The 16,669-nt window shown below is 42.1% G+C and overlaps 1 protein-coding gene across 5 annotated transcripts in view; it reads right to left on the reverse strand.

Moving 5' to 3' along the window:
• ANKFY1 (ankyrin repeat and FYVE domain containing 1) overlaps positions 1 to 16,669 on the reverse strand; it is a 72,631-nt gene that overhangs the window by 18,617 nt on the left and 37,345 nt on the right. For all 5 annotated transcript variants that reach the window (XM_010987922.3, XM_031469492.2, XM_064495050.1 and 2 more), the window contains 7 exons: positions 15,605 to 15,754; positions 14,200 to 14,365; positions 7,963 to 8,167; positions 6,457 to 6,525; positions 6,033 to 6,232; positions 3,470 to 3,567; positions 143 to 371 (listed from right to left, as the gene is read on the reverse strand). In XM_010987922.3, coding sequence (XP_010986224.1) covers positions 143 to 371; positions 3,470 to 3,567; positions 6,033 to 6,232; positions 6,457 to 6,525; positions 7,963 to 8,167; positions 14,200 to 14,365; positions 15,605 to 15,754 — 1,117 coding nt within the window. The remainder of the gene's footprint in view (positions 1 to 142; positions 372 to 3,469; positions 3,568 to 6,032; positions 6,233 to 6,456; positions 6,526 to 7,962; positions 8,168 to 14,199; positions 14,366 to 15,604; positions 15,755 to 16,669) is intronic.

Here is a 16,669-nt window from a genome sequence, read left to right on the forward strand (position 1 = left end):
ATGTACACAGGGAAACACAGGGGCTTGGAGCCAGACTACATGCTTATCTGGTTTGACCTCAAAGGGACATCAACTCGGTCATTAACTGCTTAAAACCACTGCTGAAAGGTCACAGTGATGGGCAGGAATTCCCCCTACCCACCTTTCTGCTCCAGGATGACAGACACGACATCTGGATGATTATAGGCAATCGCCAAGTGCAGCGGTGTCTGCAGGTAGACGCTGTCTGCGGAGCTGGGCAGGGATGCACCCTCCTTTGGCGACGGCAGGGCCTCCTCCGTCTGCAGGTTTGGGTTGGCCCCCTGCTGCAGGAGCTCTGCGGTGAGGTTGGCCAGGCCGTGCCGACAGGCTGTGTGCAACGGGGTTTCTCCCTAAACAGAAGCAAGCGGCCCCAGTCAGAGCACTTTCAGTCACAAAGGGATGAAGACAGACTACGTGTGGAAACTCGGGCCCCCAGCTCCAGGCGCAGCCCTCTGCTCATCCTGTCACCGGCACCATGACTTCTGCCCGACTCCTCACCGTCTCCTCTCCTTCCCTTCCCCTGTGCCTCCATCCTTAGTTCCTTCCATGCCTTTCCAAGCACCTTCCAAATGCCCTGGCTCCCACTCTTCTGCATTTCCATCCTTCACTGTGTTTTTATAACTATTTTGCAAATTATAAAAATCACATATGATCATCATTAAACAACAACAACAGATGGCCTCCAGGTGTCACTAAAATAAACACTGTAGACACCGGAAGAGCCTCACACTCACGGCCCCAGAGAAGCGGTGCTGTCGTCAGCCATCACGTCTCTTTAACCCCCACCAGCACACCTACGCCCTGCTTCTCCGACCAGCTAGTGTCAACCTCATCTTGAACTCTGATCAAGCCCTCCCTCGCCTACTTCTTAAAATTAAAAAAAATTTTAAATTGGTATTATTGGTACTTGATTCAATATTCAAGAGGTACAAGCATACACAGTGAAAAGAAGCTTCCCTTCAAGCCGTGCCCCCACCACCCAATCCTCCTCCCTTAAAGGAACCATTATTACCAGTTTCAGGTTTATCTCCAGCGATGGAATATTCACAGAAAGACATAAACACACGTATGTGTATATGTGTGTGTGTGTGTGAATATATGTATGTGTACACACACGCATGCATGCACACTCACAGGATCTTTTCACCCAAACAAATGGGAACAACTTGAGCACATTGCTCTGCACCAGCTCCTATCAAAGTTATACAAACTCATTGTTTAAAGAGTCCAAGAACTCTACACACAAGGCTGGCTTTGAAAAATAGCAAGATCCCACCTCCTCTTTCCTAAAAAAATTCTTTTCCAGAGGGAACCTCTTTGAACTCTTTGAGCTGGGCTTTGTAGTCGCCACATTTCTATCTAACATGGTTTTATTGCTGCATCTTGATTTTCCAGGTGCGGGATTCCCCGTGGGTCCTACCACTGTGATTTCATTGTGTGATAAGGATTTGGCCCTTTCACTCCCCTCCCTCCACATGCCCCCTTCCCTCCTCACCCCTCCCCACAGAGCCACATCACAATCGCGCTGGGAGCCTCCTCCTCGGGGCTACCTTCTGCTCCAGCCCTTCTTCCTGACATCCTCCCTGGGTGTTCTCATCTCTGTCCACGACATCCCCCAGGATCTACACACAGGGCACTCAAACCCACTCTAAAACTCTCTCCACCCTGGTTTTGCATCCAGTTCACCCATTAACTGCAGGATACCCCCATCTGATTGCTTAAAAAACAGTTCAACCACCACAAAACTGAATCCAGTCTCGCCACAGCCCACCCAGCCAGTCCTTTCCTTCTCTTCTCGGGTCCGACACAAGTCTTAACACCTCTCCTGCCCTTGCTTCTGAGAGCCACAGAGGCATGTCCTGTTGACCGTCATTCTACAATTCTGAAATCCAACCTGTTGGGTCCCAATCCAGTATCAGAAGTCAGGAAAGGCCACTGCTTGTCTGGATGATTCCCGCCTGGCTCCAACCTGGACCTTACTGGTACTTCCACCTCGCCAGCTGCCCCCAGCTTTCTCAGCTCTAATATGCTTGTACTGCTTTTCTACGTCTACAGACTTTCTCTTCCCACAGGACAAATTCAAAAGACTTTAAACCAGTGTTCCAGACCCTTCTCTGGTGTCATTCTCACTTGCTCTCAAGTCAAGTCTCCTCTGTGCCGCTGCATCTTAAGGTTTCACCCCATTTTGCTATGAATGGTATCAGAGAAGGAACAACTGGTAGACAATGGGGGCTCAAGGGAGGGTTTTTTAGACTTGAGAGACAGCAGAGCACAGCAGTATGCTACTAGAAATGAACAGTGGGCAGAACTGATGAAACAGGAGACAGACAGCAGCAGAGACACAATGGCAGGAGCAAAGCCAAGAAACCAGCCGCTGGTGCGTACAGGGACGTGCATCCTTCCAGCTGGAGAGCAGGCCTGGTGCGGGTGTAGGTGCAGACAGATTAGTAAATTGCATGGTGGAAACAAATGGTGTGGTCCTCTCCCCTGTGCTTCCAAGACACTCTGGTATGTCTCATACTCCAAGTGTGCCATTTACTGCCTGCCCAGCGCTGCTGAGAGAGAATGCAACTACACATTCAAGTGCCTGAGTCTTAATAGTGGCTCCATTATTTACGAGCCACTTAACTTCTCAAAACCTCAAGGTTCTTTACCCTGAAATGAAGGACTTATAGATGCTGGAAATGTCTCTTCAACATATGCCACTTCTTGGTCCACTGTGAGAACTGAAAGGGATAATAACCTTAAAGCTCCTAGCACAAAGGAGTTGTACAATAAATGTGATCTCAAGCACATCTTCTCTGTGTGAAAATAATAAAGTAAAAATAACTACCACTTAGTATCTAATGTCCCAGATGTTATGCTGAAAATTACTTAAATAAATCATTTCTTTTTATCTTAACCACACCTTATGAAATCAGTGTTCACCCCACTTTATAGATTAGAACTGAAGTTAAGAAGTAACTTGCCTAAGACTACATATGGCAGGATGGGAAATGGGAAATCTGGTAAATCCAGGAATGTCCAACCCGAAAGGCCATCATTTCATTGTAACACTGCACCGTCTGCCTTAGCTTGAGATAAAGACTAAATAAGCATTCACACAGGAAAACCTCAGCAAATGTGAAAGGTTATTTTAAAAAAATTAAGATATATCATGGTAGGTTTCTGCGTCCACGTTTGCCAATCTCTATTAGACCATGAAGTCCACAGTACATTGTTTAGGACCTGACATACCACAAATGCTTAAGAAATGGTTGCTAGATAAATCAATCAAACCAGTATTTTAGGATAAAAGCATCTGTTACACTCTGACTTTTTAACAGTGCGTACGTATTATTTTGACAAAAACTGAAAAATAAATCTATTCTGTTTCATCTACCCGTCCACCACTGCCATTTCTTCCACAGACCAAAACCGCTTCGCCTGGCTGTCCTGCCACACTTACCCACTTGTTTCTGTGGTTGACGTGGGCGCCACTGGTTGCCAGGAAAAGAGCTGCGGCCTCATTTCCTGCTTCAGCTGCCCGCTGCAGTAAGCAATTTCCTAGGAGGAAACGGGCATAGTCACTCTTCTATTTGCATAAAAATAAGGTCAAGTTCCCCGCAGCACCACACCCTGCCCTGCCTCACCACCTTTCACTACTGACAAGTCCACACCGGAAGTAGGTACCATTTAAGTCCACACAGGCCCTCTCTGTATGTGGACACAGAGACTAAGAGGAGCCTGGGTGGAGCAAAGACTTGGTCTGGAAGTCAGAAGACACTCACTCTTCCCTGGGTTTGCCACTAGCCACCACCTGGGACCAGAGGTAAGTTATGACTCTTTACCAGGGTGGGTTAGAACACGATTTCTCAACAGCAGTGCTACTGACATCCTGGGCCAGATAATTCTTTGTAGTGAGGAGTTTGCTCTGTACACTGTGTAATATTTAGTAGCACCACCGGCTTCTCCCCATTAGATGCCAGTAGCACCCTCGACCTTACTGCCGCAATGAAACGTCTGCAGACTTGCCAAGTGTCCCTTGGGCGATACGGGTCAGGGAGTCGTCTCTGTCTGAGAACCTCTGGGCTAGATGACCATTTTGAAGACACTGTAAGCTGAAGTTCTGCCAGAAAATGCTCCTTAAATACCTCACTTTTACTCCTAGAGCCTTAAGTATGTTTGTTCTTGGCTTAGAAATGTTTAGCTTAGCCCTATCACTCTTTTCTAAATAAAAATCTTAGAAAGAAAAAAACAAAAAATTTTCTCTTTTCCCCTCAAAACAGTTTTAACCCCCAGAGCAATGTTTTCTCTATTAAAATCCATTTCCTTTCTGGATAAACACAAAATATTATTTTCTACAGCTATGCTATTCGAAAACTCATATTAAATTAAATACCAGGAGTAAAAATAAGGTGAAGCAACTGACAGAGCACTGCTTTGTTTCCACGCCGTTCTTTCCTTTTCCCTCAGAGAACGTGGTTCCACGCCTACGTGAGAGTCATTCTAATTTAGAGACTCCTAATAAAAAAGTCCCATTTTCACTTCTGAAGTCATTCTGGTACAGACAAGACATAAATCATACACCTCCCTACAGAACAAAGATGCAACCTGCAACTGCTAAAGCATTACTGATATGTTGAAAAACAGTGGACTAAGGTTATTACATGTACATGAAAACTGGAACAAGGAAAAAATAATAATCCTGAACTTGAATTAAAACGCAAGGTATATAATGTAAAATTGACAGAACTAGCAAGAAAAATAGACAAACCCATAATCAAAGTGAACATTTTTAATGTGCCTCCCAGAAACTGACCGATCAAGGAGTCCAAAAGTTAATGAGTAAGCAAATGAGTAAGACTTGAACGGCATAATGAACGCATTGATTTACTGGGCATATAGAGAACGCTACATGCATCCTACGATTAAAGAATGCACACTCTTTTCAAGCACACGCCAAACTTCTATAAAACCTGTATCTGTACAGTCTGACATTCAACTCTCAAACAACACAGAATCAGTCTCTTACATGTCTCACTCTTTGATAACCCAATTAAGTACACTATTTCTACCAAATGATAAAATTTGACCTTACAAGCGAAAATTAGAATTTTGGAAAACTTTGATCTGCAACTCCAAGTTCCTCAATACTGAAAGATTCTTCTAAGAGATGAGTGGTGATATTAATAAATCTGATTCTAAAATAAATGAACATTTTGAAGATCTGCATAACTCAGTGAACCAAGGTTTTCCAAATGACTAAGGCATGATGTTACAAAATCATGCAGAGAAAAAATCCACTTAAAGCACGAACAGACCATAAATTTTAATATAACGGAGTATAAAAATTTCATTAATATAGTTTCAGATTCCTCACTGAAACTAACTTTAGAGAAATTACCCCTTGATAAATTTTGCTTGCAGTATCAAAGTAATATATCCACAATTACCTGAAAAGGCTCTTAAAATACGCCTCCCTCTTCCAACTACATAACCGTGTGAAGGGGTGTACTTTCTTTAATCAAAACAAAATATCTTAAAAGATTGAATACAGATGCAGATATCAGAAACCAGTTAATCTTTCAACTAAATTGTTTTGAAAATTATTCTTCATAAAAAATGTTTCATGTTAACATAAAATGGTTTGTTGTTATTATTATTAATTAATACATCTTTTAAAAATTTCTCAGCTTTAATTTCTAACATGGTGAATATCAAAGATACCCTCTTAAACAAAAAGCTCTTTAGGATATAATTTTTAAGAGTGTAAAAAGAGTTCTGAGTTCAAAAAGACTGAAACTCACTGCATTAAATAAATAGAAGTGTTTCAGCCAAAAGGATTTAACTTAGAGTCTGGCTAAGTTTTCTGAAGCACAAGATCAGACTTTTACTATGATTAAAATTAAATACAAAATAATTTCGTAAGAGCATGTCATCCAGTTTCTAAATTTCTGGTGAAATCACTGACACAGTATTTCATGGAGTCTCCAGACTGAGCATCGGCTCTTCGGGAATCTGTGCTTTACCTGTTACTGTATCAGGTGCATTGGTGTTGCTGCCACGCTGAATGAGTCTGGCCGCAAAGCTGTTTTCATCAAATGAAGTCCCATTTACCACGGGGAGGTCTTCGAAGGGGTTTACAGACTGGTCGGAAGACACGGTGATGTACTGCACTGCAAGCCACAGAGCGGTGCTGCCCTCATGGTCCTTCAGCTCTAAATCTAACCTGAAATGAGGAAGCAATGCAAACAGCAAATACAATCGTCTTCTGACACTCTGTACTGCCAACAGCCACATTCTTTCCCTCTGTACTTTTGTGAATGACAATTTTTTATTTTACTTTTACTTAGTAAAGTTGATAGTGCTAAAAGGTATTTTAGGAGAATTATTTTTCACTCACAATCCCACCCTCACAACTGCTTTTTCGTTTCTCCACGTCTCCCTACGTACTGTTTACACTGCAGCAACTGATTGAACACGTATTCGTTCCTGGCCATGATGGACAAGTGTAAGGGAGTCCTGCAAGAGGAAAAAGAGGAGGCATCAACTCAGGACGGGGCAGTTCAGGACTACTCATAGCAGGAGGTGACTAGAATCTGCAACAAATTCCACATTTCTGCCAACAGTGTCTTTTTGTACCCCTGGCAAACAGTTTTCCAAAACCATGACCAAGTATCAACGAATGAAAAAGGATTAGATTAGATGTTACAATTTATTCAGTAGCCAAACGGACAAGAATCAATAAAAGGAAGAGATACCAAAATACTCTCCAATGAGATCCTGACCCTCACTGAATGTGCACATACTCATGTTTCTAAAACAGTAGTTTCTGCCATAGCAATGCCTATTCTCCCCTACTTACCGTCCACGATTCTGAAATTTTTTTCTTCCCGTAATTCTCTTACACTCAAAACACATTCTGAGTGGCAACAGTGGGAATTGATTAGAATGGCAATGAACTGCTTTCCATGGCTTCACTTTAGCCCTCGTGTGCCCCGAGGAAGACTGCTACCGCAGAGCACAGGGGCCCCCGGCTAGCATCTAGCTCAGAGGTTCAGAATGCTAGAGTCTATGACGGTTGGGGGTAAAATTAAGGAATCACCAGAAGAAAAAACAAGAATGCAATTATTTTGGTAAATAAGGTAATTATCACATTACATTGAGTTCATGGAGATCCACCTTATTTAAGTAATTTATCCATTACACAAATCTGTTTTCCTATCCTGACGGCTTCACAGTTATTTTCTGAGATGGTTCCTCAAAGGTATAAAATACTGAGCTGCTATGATAGCTGCTGTGGGTCCCACTTGTGTTGGTGATTCAAGTGGCTTAAGTCCTCTTCCATGCCTCCCACACTGTTGTCCCAAAGACAAGCAGCCCTTTCTTAGATTCTAAACCAAGTATTTCTGCGGAAGGGGCAAAAGGAACATGACAACCACTGTCAACTCTGCAAAGGGATGTGCTGTGGAAGAAGAGGGCAAACTGTGCAGACACTGTCTAAGGTGGGAGTGTTTATGAGAAGTTAGAATTGGGTTTAATACAGAGAATTTCCCCCAAATTAGACCTCACAGAAATAAAAACGGATTGCTTTGAGAGAAACGCACTCCTTTTCTTCAAAGTATCCAACTAACTCTAACAAAGATGCTGGAAGAAGGAGCTGGACTGGATGACCACTCTGGGGATGACAGAAGTTGCTTAAAAATCCAAGGACCTCAGTTACCTAGGATGGAAATGGTTTCCCCAAATGCCTCTGGCTTTAGTCATCTATCTCATTTGCAAAACAAATCAATGTTTGTGACTTCAATAAAATTCAGACTGAATCATGCTCAACTGAAAAAAACCATGCTAGTTACGTGCTGCCATAAAATAACAATCTGGGAATAGTGCTAGTAACGTGCCACCATAAAATAACAATCTGGGAATAGTGCTGAGCGGTCGATCTGCTCCCCAACTGACCTGCCCTTGCTGTCCTGCATGTTGGGGTTGGCACCAGCCTGCAGCAGGGCCTCTGCAATCTGCGCCATCTCGGACATTACATCTGCTGAGTGCTTCTTTGAACTGTACGATGCCACAAGGTGCAATGGCGTCTCCTGGGCACCCAACGTCGCAGCATTGACAAGGGCCCCATTCTTAATGAGGAAAGTGGCAGCAAAGAGATCTCCTTGAAAGGAAACAGGAGAAGAAATGGTCACATATGACAACACCTGGGGCCAAGCTACTGTGGCCAATGTCTCCTCAGAAAGGTACTAGTAGCTGTAGACAGAGAAGGTCTCATCACTGGGATCATGGACTTACATACTCGAATTCAGTTTCTGATTATCTGTCGTCATCTGTCCCGACCCCTCACTCCAGTATCACTGCACAGTTTTAAGTAACAGGTTTCTATCCTTCAAAGACCTCTTCTGGTCATCAACTTTCATAAAGGGTTCCAAGATTCCTCCCCAACACAATTTATCTCCCTCTCTCATTAGAGACCACAGCCTGTACCAAAGCAGTTCTTACCCCTAACCTGCTGTACCTGCATACAGGTTCCTGTTTAGAGTAAGACCATGTCCAACTGATTTATTATTATCACAAAGATTCCTTTTATTTTCTCACTCTCATTACATACACACATAACAGTCTTAATAAGTTTGCAGTTGAGTATTTGAACAAAGAATCTGTACATATTACTATTTTTAAAAATTCATATGGTAAATTAACTGGTTGTAAAAACAAAGCTTCTAAGGGGGAGGGATAAATTAAGAGTTTGGGATTAACAGATACACATTACTATATATAAAACAGATAAACAAGGACCTACTATTTATCACAAGGAATCATATTCAGTACAACCATATCTTGTAATAGCTTATAATGGAAATGAATCTGAAAAAGAATAGATATATATATATATGGATAACTGAATCACTTTGCTGGACACCTGAAACTAACACAACACTGTAAATCAACTATACTTCAATTTAAAAAAACCCCACAAAAAACAACCCCTCGAAGCTTCTAAGTCCCTTCAGTTGCCTTAACTCTCATGTTGTAAGTAGAAAAGTCTACTTAGAACCTACAAATAACACATTAAGACTGAATAACATATAAATCTGGTATTTCAACAGCTCAAAGTATCACCTTTGACTATTCGGTGCTCTGTATGAAGGGAAAAAACCCTCCCTTGCCATTTTGACAAAAGAATTATGTTTATGTGAAAATATTAAAGGCATGTAATTCTGAAAATAGTTTGTCAGACACCAGCAAAGAAAAGCTGATTTGAGATTGGTTCTGCGAATATACAGCTAAATTCAAAACCAAGCAATCTGATAAGTGGCAATTTAATGTTAAAAATACTGTGGAAAACCAGCTAAAGTATACTTATCAAGTTAATTTGGAAGATGATAGAAATTAAGCAATTAAATTTGTTATAAGATTACTTAAAGTTCAATATTCCTTGGATTTAGTTTCATTTACAATTTAAAACATACAAAAACACTCACTACACATAAAATTAACACTCCTTAAGAAAATAAGGCAAGAATAACAGTGCATCACAAGATAATTGTTAACAGAGAAGTCATCACTTATTAAACGTACAATGCATGCTTTGGGGCATTCCGTGTACTGGGTGGAAGCAACTGTTTCTGTCAGTGGCCTCCAGACGGCACCGATTAGCTCATGGCTGGGAAGTCAAATCAAACTCATTCTCCCCTGACAGACCCCATGTCTAACTTTGGCGGGTGTGCCAGTGTCATCCCAAGAGCTCTTCTGGGATTCAGAGGTACTTTCTGTAGACCTCCATTTCACCATGGTCTATAGGGTGAATCTTCTGCAAATCATACTCTTTTTCAGCTGAAAGAAGCCCCAAATGCAGAGCAAGCTCCCAGGTTGATTCGCTGGGCCCATGACCATCGACTGTACTTCAATTTGCTGCAGGTTTTAGGATAAACATCAGGTTGTTAAAGGTGCCTTGAACTTCTTTACTATATTCCTCATTGGCAATGGTGCTCTTGCCAGAGCTGTTCTGTTCTTCTCTTCACATCAGGACACTGTCGTGTTTCTCGTTCTGTTAGTATTGTGGATGCACAATCCCCTGAACCACAACTTCCAGGTGGTGATTTCTCTTACAGAGTCACTTCTGAGAAGTTTTCTTTTATATCCTGCAATATCATTTCATCTTCTTCAACTATACTTCTGCCGTCTGAACATTTAGAAAAGGACTTAGGATTTCAGGGGTGGCAAAGCTCTCAAGCCTGTTATCTGTATTCCTCTGCTCATTGTCACCTGAATAATATGTTTCATCTGGTCTTCAGTAGACATGACATTTCAAAAATCATCTGGCTTTCAGTATTTCCCAGTTGCTCTACTCTTTCTTCCAAGGGACCATCTTGCTGGAGAGTATGAGCTCTGGCACTGAAGTGGCTTGGCCATCACAGGTGCCTCAGATGCTAGTTGGTCCATGTCTGATTTATTTTTGTATCCACCACTCTCTTACAGAAAACAGGCACCAGGGAAATGTTTGGGAAGAAAATGCATTGACTGGTCAAGGCTGCTAGGTTCCACTTTAACAGACTGGCTCTAATTCCAGTCAGTTATGACTTTGGGTAACTGAAGACTTCTCTAACTAGACCCTTCTGAAATATTTTCATTCTTCTGTCCCTGATTTTTTCTTGGGGGTTAGGGGAAGGTGCAATCTTTACCAACACCATGTGCAAAGGACCAAAGTTAGATTTCTTTACAAAAAGAAAGCAACAGGTAACATGCACATCAGGGGGCTGGGCTGGGTCAGGCCTTTGCTATCCATATATTCACATATATATCGGGGCTGTCAGTAGGGCCCTGACGTGTAATATGAACAAACCCCACGGAGATTCAATCTAGGAGAGAATGTGCAGAAACAATACATTACCAATTGAATAAAATATCCTAGAGAAAGCCACTTACATGCTGCAAGTGAAAGAAAATTTAGAATTATGAGGACAGAGAGCCTTAAAATGACAAATCTGATATATAACACACTGGGAGAGAGGTGGAATGTGATTTCATTACCTTTAAGCTAGGCCAAACTAAGTAATAAACAGAGAGTAGAGCTAAAATAAGATAAATCAATGAAAAACTTACAATACGCTGTACATACAGAAGAAAAACCAGGCAATACGGCACCCAGAAATAAGGCTACAGGAAAACCTATTGATGGCTGGATTCAGATGGATTGTACAATAAATTTTTTTTTATATCTTAAATCCTCTTACAAAGAATCATAGCTTTTAGATTAGATTCACTTTATTAATAAGAGCCAAAGTTTTTTTTTTAACTTCTACATATAAGCATACATACAATACACACACCCTACACAAAAAATTAGTTAGGAATTTCTGGAAATTGAAAACTGATGATGTTTTACTTTAACAGAAAGTCAGCCTGTGGATATACAACCCAGAGGAAATGGACAACTGACATCAAAAAAAGCAGAACAAAGGGAGGGAACAGAAAATGCCAAAAGCACCATTTATAAAGTTTCTGTCAATAAGAAAACTTCTAATACAATTTTTTGGGGGGAGGTAATTAGGTTTATTTTTTAATGGAGGTACTGGGGATTGAACCCAGGACCTTGTGCCTGCTAAGCACGCACTCTACCACTGAGCTATACCCTCCCCCTCAGAAAACTTCTAATACATTTTAGAAAGATTTCCACCAAAAATAGTTAAAACAAAAACTGTTTGGTGCTTAAAAGTTCCAGTTACTTCAGTACCTCATTCACCAACACTGCCAAGTAAATGAGGCATTACTATAATGACTCGTCCACAATAAAAATACTCACAACAATGTAGTTAATGTTTAAAAAAAAAAATCCACATGCAATTTTTCTTTCAACAAAGCTCCCTGACAGAAGTTTCATTCAGGGAGCGGGCAGCAACCTTCATTACTTAATTAATGAAAACTGTATCTCAGCTGCTCCAGTTGGTGGCCTCATCTGCAAACAGTACATGTAACTGGACAGGAGCATGCTGCTTAACAGACCCACTGACTGAAGTTAATTATCAAGGAAAATGAGCACAAGAAGAGCTAGATTTTTTTTTTAAAGCAAGGACTCATCTTCTTGCCCAGATCCAGCTGCTCAGAGGAGATGGCATCCCTCCGGCCACATGTATGCCTCCTGTGGGCTCACTCACAAACACCAGCTGCCTGTTTCATTCTTCATACAAACTGGTTATTAGGATGATCACTGACTCTTCTGGTTATAGATTCTAACCAGACCTAAATCTCATATATTAGAAGATCTTCACTCATATTTTAAGAATATTACTCAATTTAATCATTTGGATAGGTCAACAGACTGACAGCTCAAGCTGAAGAAGGAAAAGTGAAAAAAATTCCTACAGAAAGCGAAGCTGGTCAAGGCACTCCAACACAGGGGCAAGGCAAGAGCGCAGGCCGACCCTACCACGCAGTAGTCACCGGGCTGGGTGTGCTACTAACACTGGCCCTCATTCATCCAACAACCAGTAAAGCAGAAATGATTCCCATTTCACAGGTGAGGAATGGTTACGTGACTTGTCCAAGAACAAGTGAAAGAGCCAGGATTCAAATCTCAGTACATTCAGACTCCAATGCCAGTACTCCATCCACCACACCATGCCACACTCTCCCAAGCTAGTAGCAATCAGGTTTATCATGCCCACACTGCAGGCCACATGCTCACAAGGCAGGCAACTGATATATTTGGAGCAGAAGATTAAATCATCTGAAAATAAGTATCAAGAATGTATCACCAATTCTTGGCAAGTCTCGTAACTAAGCAATCACCGAAATATTTAATAACTCATCAAAGATGTTTTTTCATCACACATAAGAATTTAAGTCCCTAAGAGGAAAGAAACATAACTCTGAGATTGTTTTTTTAGTAACAAATGTAATTTGTTTCCAAAATAAACAGCTCAGAAACTAAAAAGTATGGGAAAGAATACTTCCCGATGTGGTAGAATGTTCCCCATGGAGCACACGCCCAGCGCTAAGCACCCGATGGCCCTGCACGGTGCAGAGTGGTGCTTGGGAAAAATGTGTCTGCTCTTGACACTCACATACTCAAAAGGATTTCCCCCCCAGTGATGAACAAAATTTTCCTCTCCACCAGCCAGCAAGCTTAACACTCTAACACACAGCTTAGAGGGATATTTATATTAAAATCTTTGCCCAAAAAGGGCAAAGCCACAGCTGCAACAGGACCATATTTGAAGTAACTACATTCCAACAACTAGGAGCAACTTGTGAATGGCCAAAGTGTAGCAGAGATAATAGTATAGTAACACAGAACTGGAAGGTTAAATAAACATGATTAAGATGTGGGGAAACCAGTATATTCTGTTCTCGATGTCCACATGTAAACAAAACGTGGCTATGGCCAAGTACCTCAATCAATTCATCTAACCCTCTGTAGAAGGAAGGCTCTGAGACATGTGAGAGCTTGCATTCCATACTGGAACTGCACCCCTACACAGCTTCTCACTCAGCCAAAAAAATGACTACTGCCAAGTAGAGTCACGCAGGATCCATTTGGGAGTTAAGAATTATTAAGGCCACAGGAAAAAAACCAAAAGACTATACATTTTTTTCCTTGGAAAGTTAATTCATTAAGATGAAAACCTTCTGATCTTAATTCTATCACTTCCAGAGCCTTCCCACTACTGACAAAACGCTCACAAGATAGCTGCAATTTCAAAATACTTTCCTAGAGCAAAGTGAAACTTTATCACTTTGCCATGATAGATGAGACATCTAGTCCGTAAAAGTGAAAACTCTGAATCCAAGGATACGTTTGAGTATTGTGTTTTTGAGACCTTCCCTCTCTCATAGTAACCGATACAAGTGAAGTCTTCCTAGCACAATTCCTGGAGAAAGCAATGCACTGAATAAGCAAATAACACATTAATTGCTTACAAGTAAAGGGTACTTCTTCAGAAAGTACCATCTTTCTAGCCTTCTTCTGGGGGTCCTGTTGACAAGGAAAAGCCTAACCAACCAGGCATAAGCCAACAGGTCTTCAGTCTCTCCTCTGACCCACTGACCACAAATTCTAAATCCTGCAGCCTGCAAGCACAGACTCAAGAAGACTTTGAGAATTTGTGGGACAGAGTCAGCATCTTCAAAAGTTACTTGGATAAAAGTAAAACTGTCCACAGAGAAAAATATAAAATACACTCTTCCTACCTCTTTGGATTCCTTTATGTAACAAGCTCCAGCCATTCTTGTCCACCATGTCCACATCAGCTTTGTGACTAACCAGTGTGCTGGCAATACTCTCCAGTCGCCGCGAAAGGGCTAGATCTAAAGCAAGATCTCCATTATGATCCAATTCATTCAGCTTCCCAGGGAGCTGCACAGAGAAATCTGTAAATTAGTATCCGAATCGCTCCCACCCTGACTCTTAAATACCATCTCACAGAAATGACAAATTTTAGTCCTATGACACTACTTACTCCCCAAATGCAACTGAATTCGCAAACTTCTCTCAGGCCTCCTCAAGGCACATGCTGTTCATGAGGCCCAGAACTAATGGGGATCACAGAGCAGGTGCAAACACCATAGAAGACAATGCAAGGGGGAAATGCAGACAATGCCGTAGGAACACAAGTGCCAGAGCAGAGGTTCAGAGAGCTTGATGGGAAACAGCTGACACTTTCATGAAAGATTGTGACCTAACTATCTAATTCCTCCTAGCAGTTTAACGTCTCCCCAAACCCTGGACACCCAGGATAAAACATACTACACACCCATCTGTCAAGAGCAACTACAGTTCTTCTAAGGTAACATGGCAGGCAGAACAACAGCCCCCAAAGATGTCCATGTCCTAATCCCCGGAACTTGTGAGCTGTCACGTCACACAATGAAAGGCACTTTGCAGATGTGACTAAGGTTAAGGAGCCTGAGATGGGTGGAGTATCCTGGACTATCCAGGCGGGTCCAATCTCTCTAATTACATGAGTCCTTAAAAGTGAAAGAGTAGGTCAGACAGATGTGACATGAGAAGGACTTGATCCGCCATTACTGGCTTTGAAGATGGAGGAAGGGGGCCACAGACTAAAGAGTGTGGTGGCCTCTGGAAGCTGAGAATGGCCCTGACGAAGCTTACAGCCAGGAAGAAAATGGGGATGTTGGGCCTATAACCACAAGGAACTGAATTCTGCCAACAGCTCAAACAAACAGGCTTCCCTCAAGCTTCCAGAAAGGAACACAGCCTGCCAACATCTTGATTTTTAAATGGGTGATGAGTACTGGATTTCCAATATACAAAACTATAAGATAATAAATTTGTGTTGTTTTAAGCCACTAGGCTTGTGGTAATTTCTTACAGTGGCAAAAGAAAAACCAAAACAGATTTTGGTACCAGGAAGTTGGGTACTGCTGTAACAACTGCCTAAAAATGTGGAAGTGTCCTTGGAAGTGGGCCATGGGCAGAGGCTGGAAGAATTTTGAGAAGCATGACAGAAAAAGCTCAGATTGGCCTGAACAAACTACTAGTAGAAATATGTACATTAAAGACTGCGCCCGGAATGTCTCACAGGATATTACAGAGGAAAACAAGAGAAGATAGTTTGGGGAAAAGGTACAGTACCTGTGAATCCATTTCAATTAGATAAAGGAAGACCACATCTTCTCGCTCCACTTTGATAGCTTTATGTAACGGATACTCAGTCTTAGATTTGAACATTTTGTACAACAACTGAGCACTCATGCTGCTGAAGTCCTCCTTCCGTAAGTCATCCTGATGATGAGACACACAGTGAGAAGCAGAACAGATTCCAGGTACCAACAATAGCAACAACCAACATTTATTAAGAAGCCCTTGGAATGCGTCTGGCTCTACTTTACAGGGCTTAACATTTCCCAACTCATTTAATCCTCACAAAAACCCTAGGACGTGGGTACTAGTATTATCCCCATTTACAGATGAAGAAAGTAAAGCACAAAGAGGCTAATTAACATGCCCAAGTTCACACAGTGAGTGAACGGCTGAGCCAAGACCTGGAGCCTGGCCTCCCGGTGAGATGGTGAAGCACAGGCAGCACTGACATCCCACAAGGACGCAGCCATGGGGCCTCCACGTGAGAACAGAGCCAGCCCACAACCCTACAAAGATGGCAATCACGGAATCAATCAGAACTTCCGCAAACAACTCCTTCCCCTGAGTCTCCGTCAGTCTCTCCAGTTACAGATCTCTAAGCTCCTACCTGTTCTAGCAGGACAGGTACTGTTCCTGTTTCAAGTCTTTAAAATCCAGTTAAGACACTTCCTCTCATAACATTGTTGAATACCAAACAATTTACAGAAACTAGGTTATAAAACATAGCGCTCACCATGTTTTTTTTAAAAAATGCAAAACAGACACCAAAAAAAGAAATGCAAAGCCTGTTCTGTAGGACGAGAGCTACCTAAGTGGGGCCACGCTGAATTTCACAGGGCTCTCCACGCGATGAGAAGGCGGGGGAGCTGGGAGACGGTGCTGCAGAGCACCACATGCAGGCCTGTCGGCCCCGCAGCAGCACTTGCTCCCTGGCTCAGCCGCAGCTTCTGCAGACGGAAGGTGAAGCAGGTGTCCCTTCCTTCCAAGCCTGCTTTCTGACCTGAGCTATCTTCTGCCCCTCTACTCCAAAATCAGAACAGTGAGACTTTCAGAGCT

Source organism: Camelus dromedarius, chromosome 16, assembly GCF_036321535.1.
Source record: "Camelus dromedarius isolate mCamDro1 chromosome 16, mCamDro1.pat, whole genome shotgun sequence".
In the NCBI taxonomy this organism is placed as follows: domain Eukaryota; kingdom Metazoa; phylum Chordata; class Mammalia; order Artiodactyla; family Camelidae; genus Camelus; species Camelus dromedarius.